This window comes from Chiloscyllium punctatum, chromosome 49 (genome assembly GCF_047496795.1).
Source record: "Chiloscyllium punctatum isolate Juve2018m chromosome 49, sChiPun1.3, whole genome shotgun sequence".
NCBI lineage: Eukaryota > Metazoa > Chordata > Chondrichthyes > Orectolobiformes > Hemiscylliidae > Chiloscyllium > Chiloscyllium punctatum.
This window is the reverse complement of record NC_092787.1, coordinates 19,021,721-19,044,975: the sequence shown is the minus strand read 5'-3', so window position 1 is coordinate 19,044,975 and position 23,255 is coordinate 19,021,721. Positions and strand designations below refer to the sequence as shown.

Below are 23,255 nucleotides of genomic sequence, written 5' to 3'. Positions count from 1 at the left end.
TCTTTGCCAAGGCATTCACTACATTGTGCCAGTATCAGCGGATCTTATGGCATGTCCGCCAAAAAATGAATGAGAATACTAACTTCTATTTTACACTTAGGGCACATTGGGGACACTCCTACCTTAAACTTTGCAAGCCGCTCTGGTGCTATATGGGCCCATGAAGTATCTTCAATTGAATAGCTTGAGTCCTATTAAGAGAGATATCTTACTAGCGTTTTCCCAGATGTCCTCCCACATCTCCGAGGTGATTTCCACCCCCAATTCTTGAGTCCAGGTTTTATACAGTCATTCCATGTTCTTCGACACATTATTACCTTACGGGTAATGGAGAGTACTGACCGAGGAGGCATCCACTGGCTGAAGCACTCCATGCTCCATATCCGATTTATAAGGATTGGCCATGAATGTGGTCTTTTTTTGTATGAAGTCTCACACTTGAAAATATCCAAAGAAGTCCTTGCTAGGTAACCCGAACTTCTGACACAACTGTTCGAAAGATATCATGACCTCCCCATGAATAGATCTCCCAAGCAGCAGATTCCTCTGGACTCCCAAAGTTTAAAGTCAGCGTCTGTCAAGCCTGGCTGAAATCCCAACATTTCCACTATAGGAGTGAAGGGGGAGGTTTTTTGAAGATTACCCTCACCCCGTTGGATCATCCTCCAAGCTTTGCTGTATTTAGGACAATTGGTCTTTTACGATGACAGTTCTCATTTTATCCATAAACAATAGGTTAAAGAGAAGGAATTTTTACCTGGGAAGCCTCGATACCCAATATTTTTCTTGTGGGAGTTACAATTTATCTAATTTGATAAGGGGCCGTCTATGATGCCAAACAAAGGAACTGAGCCAACCATAAAACCTACGCAGCGCTTGCCTCAGCAATATCAAAGGAAGCATTCTCATAGGGTATAATAGGCAAGGGAGAACATACATCTTGACCAGAGCTATTCTCCCCAACCAGGATATCTTCCCAGCCTCATTTTCTATAACAGATTAGATTAGATTCCTGACAGTGTGGAAACAGGCCCTTTGGCCCAAACAGCCCACTTCCCTCTGACTAATGCACCTATGGGCAATTTAGCATGGCCAATTCACCTGACCTGCACATCTTTGGACTGTGGGAGGAAACTGGAGCACCCAGAGACAGGAAGAATGTGCAAACTCTACACAGACAGTCGCCCGAGGCTAGAATTGAACCTGGGACCCTGGTGCTGTGAACCACAGTGCCGCAGATGCACATAGTTTAGCTTTGTGCTGGGGTAATAAAAATGCCTAAGTAGAGAAAACCTCCCTGCGACCACCGAAAGGGGAAGCGGGTTCCATCCACAAAGTTGAATACGCTGGTAAGACCTCCCACCAGCATGGCTTCTGTTTTCATAAAATTAACTTTGTACCCTGAAAGCGTACCAAATCACTTGTATTAAGTGGGGCACAGATGTCATTGTCAAAGAAAAGAAGGACATCATCCGCAAAACTAAAATTTTATGCTTGCCTGATCCTACCTCGGGGACCGTTATGTTGGGGTCCATCCGAGAGCTTCTGCCAGCGGTTCGATCACTAGTGTAAATAATAGTGGCAAGAGAGGGCACCCTTAACGGCAACCTCTGCCAACACTAAAACTATCTGATCTTATGCCATTAGTAAGCACTGCTGCTTTCGGATCATTATATAGCACTGCGACCCATTTGGTTAAAAACCTCTCCAAGGCCAAACCGCCCCATGATATAAAGAAGGTACGGCCATTCCACCCAATCGAATGCTTTCTCTGCGTCTAGGGAGACGACCAAGCCTGGTATTGCTCTTTGCTGGCGTACTTGTACCATATTTAGCACTCTTCTAATATTATTAGTGATCTGCAATGCTTAATAAACCCTGTCTGATCCACTTTTATGATAAATGGCAATACCCTCTCCAGTCTTAATGCCAGCATTTTCGACAGGATTTTAAAGTCCATGTTCAGTAAGAATATAGGGGCTTTCCCTTTCTTGACGATGAGAGAGATATTTGCTTCTCTCAAGGAGGGAGGGAGACTACCCTGACTAAATGAATAAGTGGTCTGGCCAGTTCATCTATAAACTCTTTGTAGAACTCAGTCTGAAATCCATCAGGCCCGGGCGCTTAACCGCTCTGGAGCTGCCTCACCACCTCCTGCATTTCTGGAGTTGTCAGGGAGGTATTTAAAAAAACACCTGCTCCGAGGTTACACCCGAGAGGTCCAGGTTCTTAAAAAAGGACTCCATCTTCCTCGCTACATCCTCACAACCCCCCAACTGATACAGCTCAAAACAGAACTTTCTAAATGCTGCATTGATCTTTTTAGGATCACAAGTCAAAGTACCACCACTCTCTCTAATAGATGTAGTAGATTGGGGAGCCTTCTTCTTTCTGGCAAGGTATGCTAGATACCTGCCCGGCTTATCACTGTACTCAAATAGTCTCTGCTTCTCAAATAGTATCTCCCTCTTTGCTGTTTGAGTAAGTGCAGCATTCAAAGTAGCCCTGAGGGCTGTAATCTGCTGTAATTTAGTTATGGAAGGCCCATCAACAAACGCTGACTCCACTGCCTTCAGGCAAGCGTCGAGCAAACATTGTTGTTCTCCCCTCTGTCATTTCCGGGTTGCAGAATACGCGATAATCAAGCCCCGCGCATAGGCTTTGGCAGTCTCCCACATCACCCAATGGGTTGCTGGCCGTACCTAAGTGGAAAGCGCATCTGTTACGAATTTAAAAGGATGTGCCGGGGGGCAATATACATTTAAAATCCCATATTCCTCTCCATACATTAGAGCTTTAAGTTGCCCGGACTCATCCTTTATTTGACTTAACATTTGAAATGGAAGATTCTTCCGGATAAGATTGGGGACTCCTCTACTTTGAGTTGAAAGATGAGAAGAATACCTGGCCAAATCCTCCCTGCTGAAGCTTCAAATGCTCTTTGTCAGTTAAGTGTGTTTCATGTAAAAGGGCTCCAACGGCCTTCCCCTTTTTCAAGACTTGACAGTATCTTTTTCCTTTAAATTGGAGAGTGACTCCCTCTAACATTCCAGGTGCCCCATTCAAACGAATGACTCGCCATGATCGTTCAGGAAAATCCGAGACCCCCCAGGAGGAAGAACCCCCTCTGTGGGGATTTTAAACAAAAATGGCAAACCACTCTTCGCAACTGGATAAATACCCTATTCCTTGCACGGAGGATTTGGATGCAAAGCTGGCAGGGGAGCTATCCCCTGATGGACATGAGCCACGTATATTTGCAATTGCAGTGAGAAGATTCTCAGATGTATGCTCCAATTAACATCCATAAGGGTTTGTACCAATATATGAGAATGTCACTTTGAGAATTGTCAGCCTGTGCAATTTTTCAGTGAAAGATTTTGCAAGATCCACCCCATTAAGGTGGAAAATCAATAAGGAGCACTTAGAGAACTTGGGCATAGTCCTTAGATGTTTCTCCCACATGGGCTTATGCCTAACAAGGGAAAAATGTGTGTACCAGGCACCCCAACTGACATACTTGGGTTACAGAGTCAACAACAGCTGGTTACATCTGTTGGAAGATAAAGTGAGGGCAATCAAAAGTGCCCCAGCTTCACCAGAATATCTGCACCAGAATTTACGTCCTTTCTTCAGCTGGTGAATTATTACGGGATGTTCATACACTACCTGGCCTCTATCCTGGCACCTTTGCATCAACACCTAAGCAAAGGAAATGATTGCGTAGCCAAGCCATAGTTTTCAGGGAAGTGAAGAAACAGCTAGCATTTTCTAAGGTGCTTTAAAACTATGATCTTAAGTGAGATCTGGTATTGACATGTGATGACTACCCGTGAGGCATCAGGGTAGTATTAGTTCATGGTTGGCCCAATACAGAGGAAGTCCCAATAACATATGCATCAGGACTTTGATTAAGGCATAGCGCAACGACGTCCATATAGGGAAGGAATGTTTGGCGGTCATATTTGGAGTCAGAAAGTTCCACCAATGTCCTTATGGTTATAAATTTGTAATAATAACGGACCATAAACCCTTATGGACAATGTAGTGCCGCCCATAGCATCGGACCAAATTCAACAGTGAACTATAACACTAATTATAGGTTGGAACACAATCTGGGAGGCCAAGTAGTGAATGCAGATGCATTCGCTGCCACCCCCTGATGAAACGGCATCAGGAACGCCAGTGCTGGATACCAGTCTCTGCCAAGCAAGAGAGACCGTTTACTACAGGGGACAATGTTTGATGTAGGAACAACAGAAATGGTCCTGCATGGGTAAAAGGCTTGGTCAACACAAGGTCAGGACCAGTGATGCACAAAGTTTGTGTAGGAACAAATACATGGACCATATGAAAGGCACAAACCTGGTGTGGGAGCAAAACATTCCTTGTTACAGTTGGAAAGGCTTTCAGAACCCATGGATTCACCCTCTCCATTAAGTTTTGAAGCTAACTTAGAATCTGAGACGGATAATGCGGATCTTGCTGCATCGATGCCTTTGCCACTGAAAGAAGAGCATGAATTCCTCCAAAGATGCTCCAGGTACAAGAGGTGAGCTCCTGTACATTACATGCCACCCGTATCTAACACAGAGTCAGAGGAATCTGACCTGATGCTAAAACGCTCCAGGACATGCTAAAACAGAAAAGACCAGCCTTCGTCCTTGGACTCAGAGGGGGAGGGATGTAGAGATTGCAACTAGGTTAACCTCATAGAATATGAGTTCCCTGACTGACCAGATTAACAGTCCCAATCAGGGAGCTCTGCCTGAAAGATATAAACAGGAGTGTCAGAGGTTCTGTTCACTCTTAAGAGCTGGCTTTGAGGAAGCTGGAGCAGTGCCAAGGACTTTCCATGTGTTAATAAAGGGTAACTTGATAGTGGGATACCAGCCTCTGTGGAGATATTTCAGCCCAACTGGCTGATTTGCCATGATTTGGTGGAAATGTGGTGGAGGCAGGTGCAATTGTGGGCATTGAATGATTATTTCGATAGAAATGGTATGTGGGGATGTAGGGAAAAGGCAGAAGATTGGCACTACGTAATCGAACTGGTATGATAGGCTAAATGGCCTCCTTTTGTCAATTCTGTGATTTAGTCATTGTTAATATTCTTGAGAATCATTTTTGGACTTCTTTCCTTATTTCCTTCTTCAGATGTTGTACATTGCAGCCAATTAAGTATTTCTGAAAGTATGGTCACTGTCCCATAATGACTTGAAACAACCTGAGTCTTGAAAGGTAGAATATAAATTCCAGTCTTTTTCTTTCAAATTTCCTTACCCTGATTACTACAGGTCATACAGGAATAGGTTGGATTTGACTTTCATCCAAACTTTTCTTGGCTTGTAGCAAAGTACCTTATTACTTGTTTCATTTGAAACAATTGATTTGATTTGAATTATTGTCACATGTACTGAGATACATTGAATAGTACTGTTTTGCATGATATTCAGACAAATCATGCCTTATATCAAATCATCAGGGTAATAGAACAGAATGCAGAATATAGTTGATTCAGCAATAAAATGTGTTTCTTCCACATGAAGTGGCTTTAAGTGGAGAACTTAGACCGTCATTTGAAGAATGCAAACTTTCCTTACCTCTATTGGCTAGAACACAATTCTGGCTCTATTAGTTTACATGGCGCAGCTATTACACGATTTTCTTATAATGTGAAATCGCACGAGAACAGACCTATCAATTATATCAGAACCAAATGTACAGTGTTACAGCTATTGAGCAAGTGCAGAGAAACATCATGGCACAGACTGAGACATTGGTGGGCATGGATATAGTGGCATCCATCCCATAGGACCAATTGTATAACCCATTTATTGATCTGAACTGCTCACCAAATAACCTCTGCAGTGAGTAGAGAATCACTTTCCATGCGAGTGGTTTTTATTTCAGCCTTTAGTTCAGTCCCCTTCTATTCCATCAACAACTTACAGAATGTTTCTGGGCCATCTGACCCGAGGCTACAATGACCCTGATGTGTTCATAAGACTTATAAACTCTAAGGAGTCCAGTTAGATATGTAGCTTACATTCCATAGTGGTTCAACGATAGAAAAATCAAATTTTGACTGTGCAATCCCATTAGAATACAAACAGGTTACGGCAGCTCAACATCTCTTGAATGCCACAAATTTGCCTTGCTTGTAATTACTAGGGAAATAACAAATTCTAAGCTCCTTTGTGGGCTTGGTTCATGGGTGAACCACTTGGTGTAAGGTTTACCAATACGGATGGCAATTAGATCCTCCCTATATGTAGAGTTACCTGACCTCAGTTAAATGCTGCAGGGGGCCTTAGTATCCATGTGTTAATGAGGGAGTGGAAAATCAGTCTGAATGCCTCCCTATTGTAAAGTTAGAGACAAAAAAAACTGCAAATGCTGGAATCCAAGATAGACAAGCAGGAGGCTGGAAGAACCCAGCAAGCCAGGCACCATCAGGAAGTGGCGAAGTCAATGTTTCAGGTGTAAATTCTAAAGAAGGGTTACACCCGAAACATTGACTTCTCCACCTCCTGATGGTGCCTGGCTTGCTGGGTTCTTCCAGCCTCCTGCTTGTCTACCCATTATAAAGTGGCAGGTGTGGACTTTGGTAAGGAAAGGATCAATTATGATTCTGATATATTTGACATCAGAATAATCTGCTAACGTAGTCTGTGTTTAAGATGAAGGGTATCAACATAATATATCCCAATATAAATGAACATAGTCAGAAGGCAAGAATAAAAAGGCAAAAGGTGTAAAAGTTCGATCACTCCCCACCTCATAGTGGGTCATTTAGGTAAAACTATGTTTATCAAATCTTATTCCACTGATGGACTCACTGAAAACAAACAAAGTAGACAATTTACACACAAGATTCCCCAGCAACACAGTGAGATGAATTTTCAGTCATCTATTTTCTTAGTGGTAAAGAAACTCATAATCTTTTCACTTGCAAAAGATAGCAAGAAAAACTGCAAAATCACATAATATTATTTGCAAACTAGATATGAGTGAAAATTTAATAGATATAAGCGAAAATCACTGGAAAATCAATAAAATCACACAGGAATGCGAACACTGCTGCCAGTCACAGGTGAAATTGCTGCACACCAGTGATGGTACAAAGTGAATCCTCCAAAACAAATATTGTTATATTCCAAGAATCTAGGCTATGTGGTATTTTCCCAGATGATCATGCCTAGCACTTTGTTGAATTTGCCACATCTCTATGTGGCACTGGGTACAGGTCATTTGAGGTAGTTTACTGCCATGAATTTTCCTTTGCTTTGTCATGGGCTTATATTGTGATTAGTGGTAGAGGATAGCTACCATAGAGATCTATAGCAGACACACTGTTCTTAGATCACAAAAAGGTTTGTTGTTTAATAACTAGGAAGTTTATGTTATTAAATGACAACAATAAGTACAACACATTTGGCCAGGGATAATTACCAGGAGTTGGTATGAATACACTTACTGAGGAAGTGGTGGATGTGGGACAATTACAATGTTTAAAAAACATTTGGATATGTACACGAATAGGAAAGGTTCGGAGGGATATGGGCCAGGAATAGGCAGGTGGGACGAGTTTAGTTTGGGATTATGTTCGGTATGGACTGGTTCGACACAAGGGTCTGTTTCCGTGTGTATGACTCTATGAACATCAGGGCAAAGGTGCTGACAGTCAGCTGTAAAAAAGCAGTGGTCCATCTTCATTTATGGCCATTTTGGAGGCTATTTGTTCACTTAATTCATTGGTAGATACCTGTAAATCCTCATTTGCTACTAATGGAAAGAGATCATATGATTACCATCAGAAAATGGATATCTTTCCTACTACTGCTACATGTTGGATACTCTAAAATATGAAAGACACTGGGTATTTGGACAAGGTGACATGGTTAAACAAAGGCTCGGTTGGTGAAAGTAACAATGAGGCCATCAGCACACACCATTACTTACATATAAATTGCACGAAGCGGGTGAAGATGGCAGTTAAACACGAACATGCAAGAGCTTTTCCTGAGATGCGCCACACTGTTAGTTCTGGGAAAATAGCGTCTCGCTGTCTGACTCACCATATAAATACAGTTTGTTGTCCTGCTGACAGGAGAAGAAGGAAATCTGGCCATGCTGTGGTCTTATTATAATAAAAATGGAACTCAGCTTCTTCCAGCAATGACTCCAGCACATGTTGAGAATTTATTGCAGCTGTGTGATTTGGGAGTCAATGTACAATAATGAAATTGCTTTAAAACGTTCCCTGTCCAGGAAAATAACAAGTATGAGCCAGCCTGTAATGTTATTTCCTAACTTCTAAAACAAACGTACAACTTCTTCCTTCAATAAGCCGCAGGCTTTCACAAATGGATGTAACTTTAATTAGTTAACTTTGACTTTATTTTTCTTGAACATCCTACAGACAGCAGTTCTTTACCATACAGTGAATGTCAACCAGGAAAGGCATCACAGCTGAGCCCTGTCACACAACCTGTCACACAATATCCATTGGTGTATAATTAGCATTAGGACCCTTGGTTGATGATTTTCTCTATAAATCTCCATTGACTCCCTTCCATTTGAAATGAACCATATAGAACAGAATTGGAAGCTGAAACCCTGCGTATTCCCTTAAATGTTGATCATTGCATTGATGTATCCTTTAACCTAATTTGCCAATTCACTTTAGCCAACTCTGATTTCATGCCCTCGTAATTCTTCTGATTTAATCTTTAAAAATAGTCTCGGACCTGATGCTCTCTCTCACAAAGAGTACACAAAATTGAATCATATTACAGTCACTGCTACCTTAGGGAGTCTTCACTATGACGTCATTCAATAATCCGATCTCAAAGAATAATGCCAGCTTTATGCAAATATCGACAAATAAGGCTATCTCTCTTTGGCTATTTTAGTTGCTGTTCCCCACAGCTCATTTGCCATACTGATCCTTCAATGTCTTATATAGAATGCCTAGTACTGTAACAGGGCATTGTGCCCAACCAGTCTATACTGTGATTTTATTGCCTTCCTTGCATTGCTTCATCTCTACCTTCTAGTCAATATTTTTGATCCTACTCCTCTATTTAGATTAGATTTGATTTGATTCCCTACAGTGTGGAAACAGGCCCTTCAGCCCAAGCATTCCACACCGACCCTCCAAAGAGTAACCCACCCAGACCCATTTCCCTCTGACTAATGCACCTAACACTATGGGCAATTTAGCATAGCCAATTCACCTGACCTGCACATCTTTGGACTGTGGGAGGAAATCGGAGCACCCGGAGGAAACCCACGCAGACACAGGGAGAATGTGCAAACTCCACACAGACAATCACCCGAGGCTGGAATCGAACCTGGGACCTTGGTGCTGTGAGGCAGCACTGCTAACCATAATTCTATAAAACAAATAAATGTTTGGGCCCTCAAGTCTACCCTGCCATTCAATAGGATCATGGCTGATCCAATATTCCTCATGGTCACTCTTCCATCTTTTCTCCATAACTCTTGATTCCCATAACGATCAAGAATTTATCTCAGCCTTAAATATACACAACGACTCTGCCCCACAGCTCTGTGTGGCACAGAGTTCCAAAGATTCACAACCCTCTGAGACACAAAATTCCTCTTTACTTCAGCCTTAAACTGACATTCCTTTATTATGAGTCAACGCCCTCTGGTCTTCGACTCTCGGATGTGGGGAAATATCACATTCACCACATCAAGCCCCTTAAAGAATCCTATCTGTTTCAATGAGCTCACCTTACACTCTAAACTCCAATGCGTAGAGTCCCAACCTATTTAGCCTTTGCTCATAAGACAATCCCTCCATAATGGGGATTGTCCTAGTGAACCTTTCATGAACTGCCTCTAATGAAATGATATCTTTCCTTAAATAAGGGGACCAAAAAACTGCTCACAGTATGCCAGATGTGATCTCACCTGCACCTTGTACAGTTGCAGTAAGACTTCCCTATTCTTACAGTCCAACTCCTTGAAATAAATGCCAACATTCCACAGCATTAGCATTAATTGTCTTTAAGGAGGGTCAAAGATGATAAACAAAGAAAATTCCTAGTATTTAACTTGTGCTCAGCACTCAAAAGGAATCTTGAGAAGTGCACAAGAATCTGTGTTAGAAGCATTGTATAGGAAAGAAAAGGAATGACAGGGAATCTCATTTGATTGTCAGACAGAGACTGAGGTAGTCGGTAAACACTGGGCCCTGCAGTCAAAAACCACAGCAGTCTGTTTAACTTGAACACCAATGCTTGGGGCGATATGGAAGCTACAACTCATTAAGACTCATTGACAGCTTTAGATCCGTCCCAGTGAAAAAAAGATCAGCTCTCATACACTGCAAAACATGGTCTCAGTAGTTAGCAATCTATATTTGGCATATGTAAAAAACCTCCATAAACTCTTTAGATTGTCTCTCTATGAAAGGAACAGCCCTCAGTCTTCTCAGTTTGAGTTTAAAGAAACCTCGTTCAATGTTCTTGTTTAGATTGAATTGCAACCATGTACAAATGTGCCTCTTGGTCTGCTGCAGTCATATGACCTCTACCATGAGGCATGTAGACGTTGTGACTTCATTTCAGTAAAGATCTTCTGTTGAATATATTGTGTTATAAGTGGAACTGAGGTAACTATTGCAGAACCATAAAGAAGCACAGTTACTGAGAACATGAGAGAGACACAGCTGCCAGTATATATATAAAAGAGAATAAAGTAACTCACATTTAAAACACAGATTAAAAGGGAACAGATGCAGCTTTACCCTGACTAGCTCCTGTTCAAATGACAGAAGATATGAAGCTGAGATAAGTCTAAAGAGGCCGATACCCCGTCACCAAGTCACCCTTTAATTAGATGTGGAAAGTCCTTGATATTGATCCAGCTTCCTCAGAGCCAGTTCTCAGAGTGAACAGGATGTCTGACACTCCTGATTATGTCAGCCAGCCAGGGCTCCCTGATTGACCAGATTAACAGCCCCAACCAGGGAACTCATATTCTATGAGGTCCATCTGGCTGACTTTGATAGAATCATGATATCCCTCCCCACAAGTCCAAGGACACAGGCCAATGTTATTTTCTGAAGCCCTCCTGGGTATTTCAGCTTTGGGTAAGGTTCCTCCAACTCTGCCTGTGTTACAGGCAGCATTTAATGCACAGCAGCTCGCCTTTTGTGTCCAGAGCACATTTGAAAAAAATCATTCTTCTCTTCAGATGGGCAAGGGTGTCAAGGCAACGACATCTGCCATGTCCATCTCAGATTATGAGGTATCTTTTATGCTTAACAGACATGGAGAACCTGTGAGTCCCAAAACAGTCAGAAAGGTCATTCAAGGGCCTGGGCACATTTTGCCCCTGCACTATTTATGAGTTTATTTAGTCCATGTGCTTATTCAGGACTATCAAACCGACTTGAACTTTATATGTCATTGGACCTGACCTCACACCAACCATGCCTCTTACCCATGCAGGACTAGTCTTATGGCTCCTACAGCAAACTTCGTCCCGGCACAGTGGTTAGCACTGCTGCCTCACAGCGCCACAGACCCGGGATCAATTCCTGCCTCAGGCAACTGTCTGTCTGGAGTTTGCACATTCTCCCCGTGTCTGCGTGGTTTCCTCCGGGTGCTCCAGTTTCCTCCCACAGTCCCAAAAAAATGTGCAGGTTAGGTGAATAGGTCATGCTAAATTGCCCGTGATGGTAGATGTAGGGAAATGGGTCTGGATGGTTTGTTCTTTGGAGGGTCGGTGTGAACTTGTTGGGCCGAAGGGCCTGTTTCCACATTGTAAGTAAGTAATCTAATCTAAACTGTCGCTCTGCCATTTAGGGGAGTCTTGTTCCAGCACTGGTGATTCTGATGCTGTTTCACTCTCCACCCCAGGTCTGGGAAGATCACTGTTCTGACGAAGGGTCACTGGACCCGAAACATTAACTCTGATTTCTTGCCAGAGATGCTGCTGGATCTGCTGAGCTTTTCCAGCAATTTCTGTTTTTGTTTCTGATTTCCACATGGGTAGTTTTTTTGACTTTTCTTTGATATATTCAAAATTGTAGATCCAAGCATAAATTCCATTGATCAATATGTAATGTCTTTAACTCAGCCAGCTTTCGGAAAAAAATGTCCATAGTTCCAAGGGAGAGGAGGTTATCCAGAGTTCCTATGGAAATGCCTCGTGGGGCTTAGGGAGATAACTTCCTACACTCCAATGTTCATTTTCATTTTGGGCTGGGAAGTCATAGAGTCATACAGCAAGGAGCACAGAAACTGATCCTTTGGTCCAACCAGTCCATGCCGAACATATAAACTAGTTCTACCTGTCTGCTCCTGGCCCATAACCCTCCATCTTTCTTATTAAGGTGTTTATCTAAGTGTCTTTTAAACATTGTAGCTGCGCCCATATCCATGACCAATTTGAAAGAGAAGCATCTGTTAAGCTCTGAAATGCTGAGAAGTCTGTCATTGGAATAACATGTGTATGTAGAATTCCTAAGTAAAGAACAAACCACTGATAAACCATCAGACACAAAGGTCCACAGCAATCCAAAAACAGACATGGAACAATGACATATACACGAATGATACAGAAATGAAACGCCGTCAGGAAACAGCACCCAGTTGCACAGCCAATGACAACAATGCACATGTATATCATCAACAGACCATCTCAATTCAACAAATGTATGTGCAATACATATGTAAAGGCTGATGGGAATAATGAATTAATGCATGAGATCAGTTATGTATATTTGTTAATTTGAGTAACTCAAAATGTAAATGATAATCGAGGCACTTTTCTTTTGCATAAAAAAGGGGATGTTTCGATTGAACTGCAATCATGTACAAATGTACAGTCATGTATACAGTCCACTGGAGTCATGTGACCTCTCCCATGAGGCACTTTACAGGTAGATATCTTGACTTCAATAAAGACTTTACGTTGAATATACTGCTGTGTTGCACACTCAACAGTTCTAGTCATTCCATGTGCAGTTTTGAGAGGCCAGGGAGATCTGCTCTTGAAGAGACAATTTGTTTTTAAAAAGCTGCAATTTCAAGATCAACCTTATAGCAGAAAGAAGCGAAAGCTTAATTCCTAACAAGACAAAAATAAGTTCAAATCCCAGAATACACTCACATTCCTGAAAAACTGAAATTGCTGCTAATCAAAACAAAACCAGAAAATGCTAATTGCACAACAGATCAATCAGCACTAGCTACATAGAATACAGAGTACAAAAGTTATGATATATCTAGATAGAACCCTGAATTGGTCTTAACTGAATAATTTGTGTATAATTGGGAGATTGTGTATAATCTCAAAAAGCGAAATTATCTAATTGCAAATTAGGAATTTGACACCAATCTGACTGTCCTTGATCATTCCAATACAGGCTTTGGGAAGTAAACTCTGCATACTTTTAATACTGCCCCAGAAGGTCAGCCAACCATCTGACAGCTATGATCAGCCAGGACAATTATTATCAAAGCAGCACTTTTGCTATATTTTATATATTGGAATTTCACATGTGTTTAATTTGATAGAATCATAGAGGTGTACAGCACAGAAGCAGACCCTTTGGTTCAACCCGTCCATGCACACCAGTTATCCTAACCTAATCTAGTCCCATTTACCAGTGCTTGGCCCATATCCCTTTAAACCACTCCTATTCATATACCCATCCAGATGCTTTTTAAATGTTGCAATAGTACCAGCCTTCAGCACTGCCTCTGGCAGCTCATTCCATACACGTACCACCTTCTGCGTGAAAAATTGCCCCTTAGGTCCCTTTTAAATCTTACCCCTTTCACCTTAAACCTATGCTCTCTAGTTCTGAATTCCCCCACCCCAGGGAAAACTTGTCTATTTATCCTATCCATACCCCTCGTGATTTTATAAATCTCTATAAGGTCACCCCTCAGCCTCCGACACTCCAGGGAAAACAGCCCCAGCTTATTCAGCCTCTCCTTATAGCTCAAACCCTCCAACTCTGGCAATATCCTTGTAAGTCTTATCTGAACCTTTTCAAGTTTCACAATTACAGAACTGGCTCAGAGGTAGAAGACAGAGGGTGGTAGTGGAGGGATGTTTTTCAGACTGGAGGCCTGTGACCAGTGGAGTGCCACAAGGATCAGTGCTGGGTCCACTAGTATTCATCATTTATATAAATGATTTGGATGTGAGGTATAGTTAGTATGTTTGCAGATTACACCAAAATTGGAGGTGTAGTGGACAGTGAAGAAAGTTACGTCAGATTACAACAAGATCTTGATCAGATGGGCCAATGGGCTGAGAAGTTGCAGTGGAGTTTAATTTAGACAAATGTAAGGTGCTGCATTTTGGGGAAGCAAATCTTAGCAGAACGTATACACTTAATGGTAAGGTCCTTGGGAATGCTGCTGAACAAAGAGACCTTGGAGTGCAGGTTCATAGCTCCTTGAAAGTGGAGTCGCAGGTAGACAGGATAGTGAAGAAGGCGTTTGATATACTTTCCTTTATTTATCAGAGTATTGACTACAGGAGTTGGGTGGTCATGTTGCTGCTGTATAGAACATTGGTTATTCCACTTTTGGAATATTGCATGCATTTATGGTTGTTGTGAAACTTGAAAGGGTTCAGAAAAGATTTACAAGGATGTTGCCAGGGTTGGAGGATTTGATCTATAGGCAGAGGTCGAATTGGCTAGGGCTGTTTTCCCTGGAGCGTTGGAGGCTGAAGGGTGACCTTATAGAGGTTTATAAAATCATGAGGGACATGGATAGGATAAATAGACAAAGTCTTTTCCCTGGGGTGGGGGAGTCCAGAACTAAAGGGCGTAGGTTTAGGGTGAGAGGGAAAAATATAAAAGAAACCTAAGGGCCAACTTTTTCACGCAGAGGGTGGTATGTGCATGGAATGGGCTTCCAGAGGAAGTGGTAGAAGCTGGTACAATTGCAACATTTAAAAGGTATCTGGATGGTATTTGAATAGGAAGGGTTTGAGGGGCTATGGGCCGAGTGCTGGCAGGTGGGACTAGATTGGGTTGGGATATCTGGTCAGCATGGACAAGTTGGACCGAAGAATGTCTTTCTGTGCTATGCACCTCTATGACTCCATAACATCCTTTCTATAGCATAGAGGCCAGGATTGCACACCATTTTCCAAACATGGCCTAACCAATATCCTGTACAGCTGCAACATGACCTTCCAACTCCTATACTCAATAGTCTGACCAACAAAGGAAAGCTTACCAAACACCTTCTTCACTATCCTGTCTACCTGTGACTCCACTTTCAAGGAAATATGAACCTGCACTCCAAAGTCTCTTTGTTTTGGCAACACTCCCCAGGACCTTAACATTAAGTGTATAAGGAAAGTTTGGGCTTTAATTACTAACTAGATGATCACTTCCCCAAAACATTCCTCAGTCATCAATCACAAACCACTGAGCTAGTTCACAAACACACCACCCCTATTGTGGATCAGTCAAAGGGTTTATTTTTCACCTTTGCTTTATCAGTGGCACAGTCCGTTCTGCTTTCTTGCACTGGTTTCCTTAAGAGAATTTGATGTAGTAGCGCAGTACACATTGATCTGGAAAGGACTTCTGAATAAATGTCATCGTTTTTCCTTCAATGTTAATTGTGCTTTGCTAGTGGCTACTTGTAAAACTTGAATATGAACATTGAGATCCTTGTCTCCCTTAGTTCAATGAAGACTTCCTAAAGAGGCTGTTCTGAGCTTTGAACCTGCACTTTGGATCTCATAACAACAGCAATAATAAAACAGTGGACCTGTTTATGCCAGGGAGGCTTTGGACTGTTGAATTTTGACATCATGTGGATGGATAGGAAGATGTTTGCATCACTGGAAGTCTATGTGTCAGGAATAAATGGCACAAGATTTAATTTGATTGTGCATTTCTTCTGACCTTGCAATTGTGACTACATTTCAACAATTGTTTAGGGCGTCCTGAGGTTATGTGCAACACCAAATAAATGTAAATTCTTCCTTTTAATCATTAGCATGCTCTCACCAATTTCACCATTGTTCACTTTTTACAATGGTCAGCAATACAATTCAAGATGATGTACTGGTGCATTGAAAATTCAATTAATTGCAATATGAAACTGCTGCTGTATCAATGTTATCCCTTCAGTAAGGTTAGGGTTCAAAAGGTGACAATCAAAAGCATGCTCAGCACTAACCTGTACATACAGATCACGGAGTTCTCTTTGAAATCTCTTTGAATCCGAGGTGACAGTAACAGGACCAATTTCTGCATGAGATAAGAGAAGAACAATTAACCTAAACCACTCCTCACAAATCCCTCTTACAAAAGTGTTGGTCAGTTTGATCCTGATTGACGTGAGGCATATCAGTGGCCTGAAAGGGATGTCTTCCTAATTCTGGAGTGCTGACATCCTGATTTCTGATGTTGTGTAATGCTTTTGCAAACTTAACTGACCAAAAAAATGTGAGTTTAACAGAAATCTGCTTTATACTGCTACAAAACTTTAATACAAGGATATCACACCAGAGGAATTTAATATGCTCTCCCACTCATAAAAATCAAGTTTCTTTTGATGAGCACTAGATATTCTTTTTCTGAGGCAAGTCCAGCGAAACCAGGATGACTTCTCTCCACTTCACAGTGTTGGTCCTGGGACAACTAAATAGTCCAATGCTAGATCCGTACACTCTGCCACAGGTGTGTTTGAAGTGGCAGGTAGTTGGGATGCTTAGGTTTTGGCATACTCCTTCACTGTTTGACCTTGCCTTTTGTCTGGGCCTGTTGGAAGTGTTCAAGATGATTGACGTTTTTGCAGATGCTTCTTCGCAGTTTGGGTTGTCTCAGCCATCATGTGACAGCAGGGATATCACATTTTTTGGGGCAGGCTTAGAGAATGTCCTTTAACTACTTTTTCTGCCCTCCTGGTAAATGCTTGACATTACAGAGTTCTGAGGAGAGAGTTGGTTTTGAAAGTCTTGTGTCTGGGATACCAATAGAGCGGCCTGCCCAGTCCAGTTGATCAAAAGTAATCAGTGACTTCACGCTGGGATGTTGACCTGAGAGAGGAACTGACAATGGAGCACATACCCTGTCATTAGAATCACAGAGGCATTTTGTTCCTCAGATGGCTAAAGGCTATGCTAGAGACAGTGTTGAATTGCAGCCTCAATGTCTGCCCTCGTTGAAAGGAGGTATAGCTCAACATGAACTCAAACACCTTATGATCTCTCTAAATCACATCACCCATTCTCCATTAACATCCCCAAGTCTCACAGAAACAATACTCAACCAGTATCCTATTCTCCCCACCCCTACAGCTTTCATCATGCAATCTCTCTATTTACTAGGTACTTGTGGCCAAAGTTGAAAATGCTCAGTGTAACATACTCCTGCCAATTTGGATATGCTAACGCATTTCACATTCATTGCAGCCAACATAAGAAAGATGCATTCTTCATGTGGATCAGATTTGAACATGAATCAATGACCAACATATAATTGCATCAGCCCAGGTCCCCTACTCCCAATCTCATATTAAAATGTTAATTGAAAAGTAGCCAAGATTTCTCAAATCTCTGATGCCATTCCTATCTTATCAAAGCAATTTTATCTTCATCATCGGTGTATATATCATATAGTTGTAAGTGAAAAATTTTAGGTAGTGAATCATAGTATTGTAATGCTGCAGTTAACAATGCCAGGTTTGATATTGGTGCTGCTTTAAGGTATCCTTGCACTGTTCTACACAACAGCTTCCTATATAATCAAGGGCAAAAGAAGGAGACAAAATAAATATAATAACATCACTAGACAGAAAATGCTAGGGAAACTAACAGGGCTATAGATGGCTAGGTCCTATGGACCTGATGGGATATATCCAAGGATATTAAAAGAAGGAGCTGCAGATATAGTGGATCCACTATATCTTCCAAGAACCCTTAGATTCTGGAAAAGTCTAAGACGATTCAAAAACCACCAATGTAACAGTGTTTTTATACAGGTAAGGATACATAAAACAAACAGATAATTATCAGGCAGTTAACTTTACGTCTGTCATTATGAAAATGTTGCAATCTATTACAATGGATATCACAGCAGAGCATTTAGAAATAGGTAGCATATGAGCAATGGATAGAGGTTTGGCCAACTAACAGAAGACAGAAGACAGCTGGGATAAGGGGGATATTTTCAGGATTGCAACCCATAATCAGTGGCATGTCACAGGGACCAGTGTTGAGTCCACAACTTGGAGGAGAAAGGCAAATGTGCTATAGCCAAGTTTACAGATGACAAAAAAAAAGTGGGAACGCAAGCAGTGAGGATGATTTGAAGAGTCTGCAGAAGGATATAAACAGGTTATGCAAGTGGGCAAAGTACATGACAGGTGGAATAAAGTGTGGGGAAATGTAAGGTTGTGCACTTTAGCAGAAGAATAGAGGAGTTGAATATTAAATAAAGACTCAAGAAAGCTAAAGCACAGAGAGATTTGGGAGTCTTCATATATCAATCACAAAAATCTAGGAAAAAAATTCAGAACGCACTAGGGTAGACAAATGGATGTTGACATTTATTTGAAAGGTAATGGAAGACCTTGCTAAAAATATAAAAGGCACTAGTCACACCACACCTGGAATGCTGTGAACAGTCTGTTGTCTTCTCTAAGGAAAGGTATAATGGCATTGGAGCAGTTCAGAGAACATTCACTAGGCTGATACTGGATATGAAGAGATTGTTTTATGAGGAGAGGTTCAGTAGTTTGGGTGTGTAATTATTAGAGTTTAGTAGAATGAAAGGTGACAAAACTGAAACCTACAAGATTCTTTTGGGGGCTTTACAAGGTAGATGCAGAAATGTTTTTTCCCCTATGGGAGAGTCTCGGATCAGAAGGCATAATCTCAGAATAAGGAGCAACCAATTTAAAACAGAGTGGAAGCGAAATTTCCTGCAAGCACAGACAAATATACAAAATCTGCTCAACTCAACTGTTTCAGGAACAATGGATCAGAGTGAAACACAGAGTAAGTTGTAATTTGGAGGCTTAAGCATGCGCAGTTGATAGGGAGTCATGGTGTCAGCAGATACTGCCTTCTGTAATAGATATCGAGGCTCCAGAGGAGATCGGAAACATGGACAGGGCCTCATCACTCAGTTAAGTTTCCCAAAATGTCTATAGCACACTGCACTTTGTTGCAGTACACGGGTTGAAAACCACCCCCACAGAAGGCAGTACAGCCTGAGTTAGGCAGATTTTTAATCAGTAAAGAAATCATGGATTTTGGGGAAAAGGCAGGAAAGTGGAGTTAAGGATTATCAAATTATTGGTGATCTCATGGAATGGTGAAGCAGGCTCGGTGGGCTGAATGCCTACCCATTTATTCATTCACATGATCTAGGGGTTACTGACTAAGCCCACATTTATTGCCCATCCCTATTTGCTAGAATGCAGTTAAAAGTCAGCCACATTGTTGTAGGGCTCAATTCACATGTAGTAAGGACGGCAGTTTCCTTCCCTAAAGGACATCAGTTCTACTAGATGAGGTTTTTTGACAATGGTATATGTCATCATTAGACCCTTAACTCCATATTTTCTTTAATGAATTCAAATTCCACTATCTATGATGATGTGATTCAAACCTGGGTTCTTGCAACATTTCCTGAAGAAGGGCTCATGCCCGAAACGCCGATTCTCCTGCTCCTTGGATGCTGCCTGACCTGCTGCGCTTTTCCAGCAACACATTTTCAGCTCTGATCTCCAGCATCTGCAGTCCTCACTTTCTCCTTCTTGGAACATCACCTGCCTTCTGGATAGTACCACTAGGTCATCATGTCCTACAACTTATAGTCTTCTTTGACTAGATGCTCTCCAGATTGGTGTTATGTACTTGGTAAACAGAAACACTGCACCCTTGTGATCCATGTGAATGTTGGTGTAGGTTTTGAAGTTTCCATTGGAGACTTGTCTCTTAAGTAGTAACTCCTGCACCTTGCCTACTTGGGCATTCACCACATGTCTGGGTCTCAGACATTAAGCAGTATCAATGATGGGACAGAGAACATCACAATCTTATTCATACAGGTTGACGGGAGTTGCTGGGATGATGTTTCAGACCAGGGACTCTGACTTTGGGTCCACTTCACTGATTTGCTGGCACTGATCTTTCACAAGTAGATATTTGCTAATTCAGGACACAGCAAGTATTGAATCACACAACTTATGCTCCACATGGCTTCATTCCACAATGAGTTTTGCCTCAAGTGTAAAACACAACCTATAAGACAATTTTCACATCTACATTTTCTTACAACCACCCTGGTAATGTCTGATTGAAGTTGCCAATTCTGTTAACAGTGTGTGCTGAATTATTGACAATTTTTGCAAAATGCAGCATTGTGATTGACCTGTTTCATTGCCCAAGAGTCTCCTTTAATGCCACTGTCTTATAGATTCAGCATTCTCCATGATTCTTAATGCTGGCTTCTGCACCTTCATCTGTCCATTTAGTGCTATAAGCCATTGACACGTTCTGATAATTAAATGCATTTGAATTTGAAGCATTACTGTGGACCATTGAGTATCTTTTATGTCACTCCTAATGTAGCACAATATCAGAGGAGATTCCACAAACCACTCAAAAGACTGTCCACACACACATGAAACTAAACAATACATGCATTTAAACATGGACCAAACTATAAAAAAATTCACTAGCAAGTAAGCTGAGTACAGCACTTTACATACTTATAATCATAATGTGATGTCCCATGAGATAGAGTTTCTGTTACTTGTGAGAGGACAATGTTGGGACCTGAAAAATATCATGTGACTTCACATGATTTCTGTTTGAAACTAAAGTTTATCATTACCCCATGGGAATATCTGTGATAAGTGCAGCTCTACATTGATTAAAAGGTGATGAGCAAATAGACGTATTTCAGTCAAGGAGAGGGAAAAAGACTTGCAATTACATAACAACTTTCACAACTACCTGATATCATAAAGAACTTTACAACCAATTGAGTATATTTGAATTGTAGTAATTGTTTGAAATATGAAATTAGACAACCAATTTGCAGGTGGCAAGCTCTCACAAACAGCAATGAGATGATGACCAAATCATCTTGGTTGACTCTTGATTGCCCAAGTCAAAGGCCCAGCAAGTCAAATTCAAGGTCAATTAGGGTTGCACAACACATATTGGCCACACCAGTGATGATCACATCCCCTGAGAGAACTTTAAAAAAAAACAAAAGTCTGGTACCAGGTACAACATGAACATGTTCTCCTGGGAATGACAGGACAACACGTGTTCCAGTTATATAGGACTCAAAACAATAACTATTTTTCTCTCCACAGATGTTGCCAAACCTGATAAATTTCTCAAGCACTTTCTGCTTTCATTTTAGAACAGCAAATGTGTGTATTGTGAAAGGTTAAGTCACAAGTAAATAAAGAAACAGGAAAACAGAATTGAGTGCATTGGACACTAAGGAATGGTTAGGTATTCGAAAGGTGCCACTGTTCTTCTGAAAGAACGAAAGCACCAACCACATAGGCCCCCCCATCCCCATTGGAAGTAGCATCTAAAGAATTTGGAACAAGCAGCTTGAATATAAATTCTGCCTTCAATTTCATCTATCTCAGTCCATGCTTCCAGGTCTCATGTTCTCAGAATATTTGTGGAATCTTTAAGCTAGGTGATAGAACCAGCCATAGAAAACATCAAACATGTCTTTTTACACCACACAATGAATAGATCGAATTACTGATCCAAGAATGGAATGCATCAACTATAATGAAACTATATTTTGTCTTGACATCTGAAGGATTGTTAAACAAGTGTTCACCCAGCCGTTGTTCTATAAACACAGCTATAGAGTCATAAAGTTCCACAGCACAGGTGTAAAAGCACAGTCTTTTGACTTTAACTATGCTGGCAAATTGAGCAGCAACAACATTAAATATAACTGCACCAAGATGGTGTTTTGGCCAGTCACTTATAGCCAATGGGACAATTCTATGCAACAATGCATTGTTAGAAGTACACCAGCAGCTTTGTAATTTTTAAAAGAGTCCCTGGTCATCATGTCCTACAACTTATAGTCTTCTTTGACTAGATGCTCTCCAGATTGGTGTTATGTACTTGGTAAACAGAAACACTGCACCCTTGTGATCCATGTGAATGTTGGTGTAGGTTTTGAAGTTTCCATTGGAGACTTGTCTCTTAAGTAGTAACTCCTGCACCTTGCCTACTTGGGCATTCACCACATGTCTGGGTCTCAGACATTAAGCAGTATCAATGATGGGACAGAGAACATCACAATCTTATTCATACAGGTTGACGGGAGTTGCTGGGATGATGTTTCAGACCAGGGACTCTGACTTTGGGTCCACTTCACTGATTTGCTGGCACTGATCTTTCACAAGTAGATATTTGCTAATTCAGGACACAGCAAGTATTGAATCACACAACTTATGCTCCACATGGCTTCATTCCACAATGAGTTTTGCCTCAAGTGTAAAACACAACCTATAAGACAATTTTCACATCTACATTTTCTTACAACCACCCTGGTAATGTCTGATTGAAGTTGCCAATTCTGTTAACAGTGTGTGCTGAATTATTGACAATTTTTGCAAAATGCAGCATTGTGATTGACCTGTTTCATTGCCCAAGAGTCTCCTTTAATGCCACTGTCTTATAGATTCAGCATTCTCCATGATTCTTAATGCTGGCTTCTGCACCTTCATCTGTCCATTTAGTGCTATAAGCCATTGACACGTTCTGATAATTAAATGCATTTGAATTTGAAGCATTACTGTGGACCATTGAGTATCTTTTATGTCACTCCTAATGTAGCACAATATCAGAGGAGATTCCACAAACCACTCAAAAGACTGTCCACACACACATGAAACTAAACAATACATGCATTTAAACATGGACCAAACTATAAAAAAATTCACTAGCAAGTAAGCTGAGTACAGCACTTTACATACTTATAATCATAATGTGATGTCCCATGAGATAGAGTTTCTGTTACTTGTGAGAGGACAATGTTGGGACCTGAAAAATATCATGTGACTTCACATGATTTCTGTTTGAAACTAAAGTTTATCATTACCCCATGGGAATATCTGTGATAAGTGCAGCTCTACATTGATTAAAAGGTGATGAGCAAATAGACGTATTTCAGTCAAGGAGAGGGAAAAAGACTTGCAATTACATAACAACTTTCACAACTA

At 41.2% G+C, this 23,255-nt stretch overlaps 1 protein-coding gene across 3 annotated transcripts in view; it reads right to left on the bottom strand.

Annotated features, from left to right (window-relative positions):
• Nucleotides 1-23,255, bottom strand: part of LOC140469322 (hemicentin-1-like) — a 438,266-nt gene that overhangs the window by 383,400 nt on the left and 31,611 nt on the right. For all 3 annotated transcript variants that reach the window (XM_072565717.1, XM_072565718.1, XM_072565719.1), the window contains exon 2: nucleotides 16,206-16,276. In XM_072565717.1, coding sequence (XP_072421818.1) covers nucleotides 16,206-16,276 — 71 coding nt within the window. The remainder of the gene's footprint in view (nucleotides 1-16,205; nucleotides 16,277-23,255) is intronic.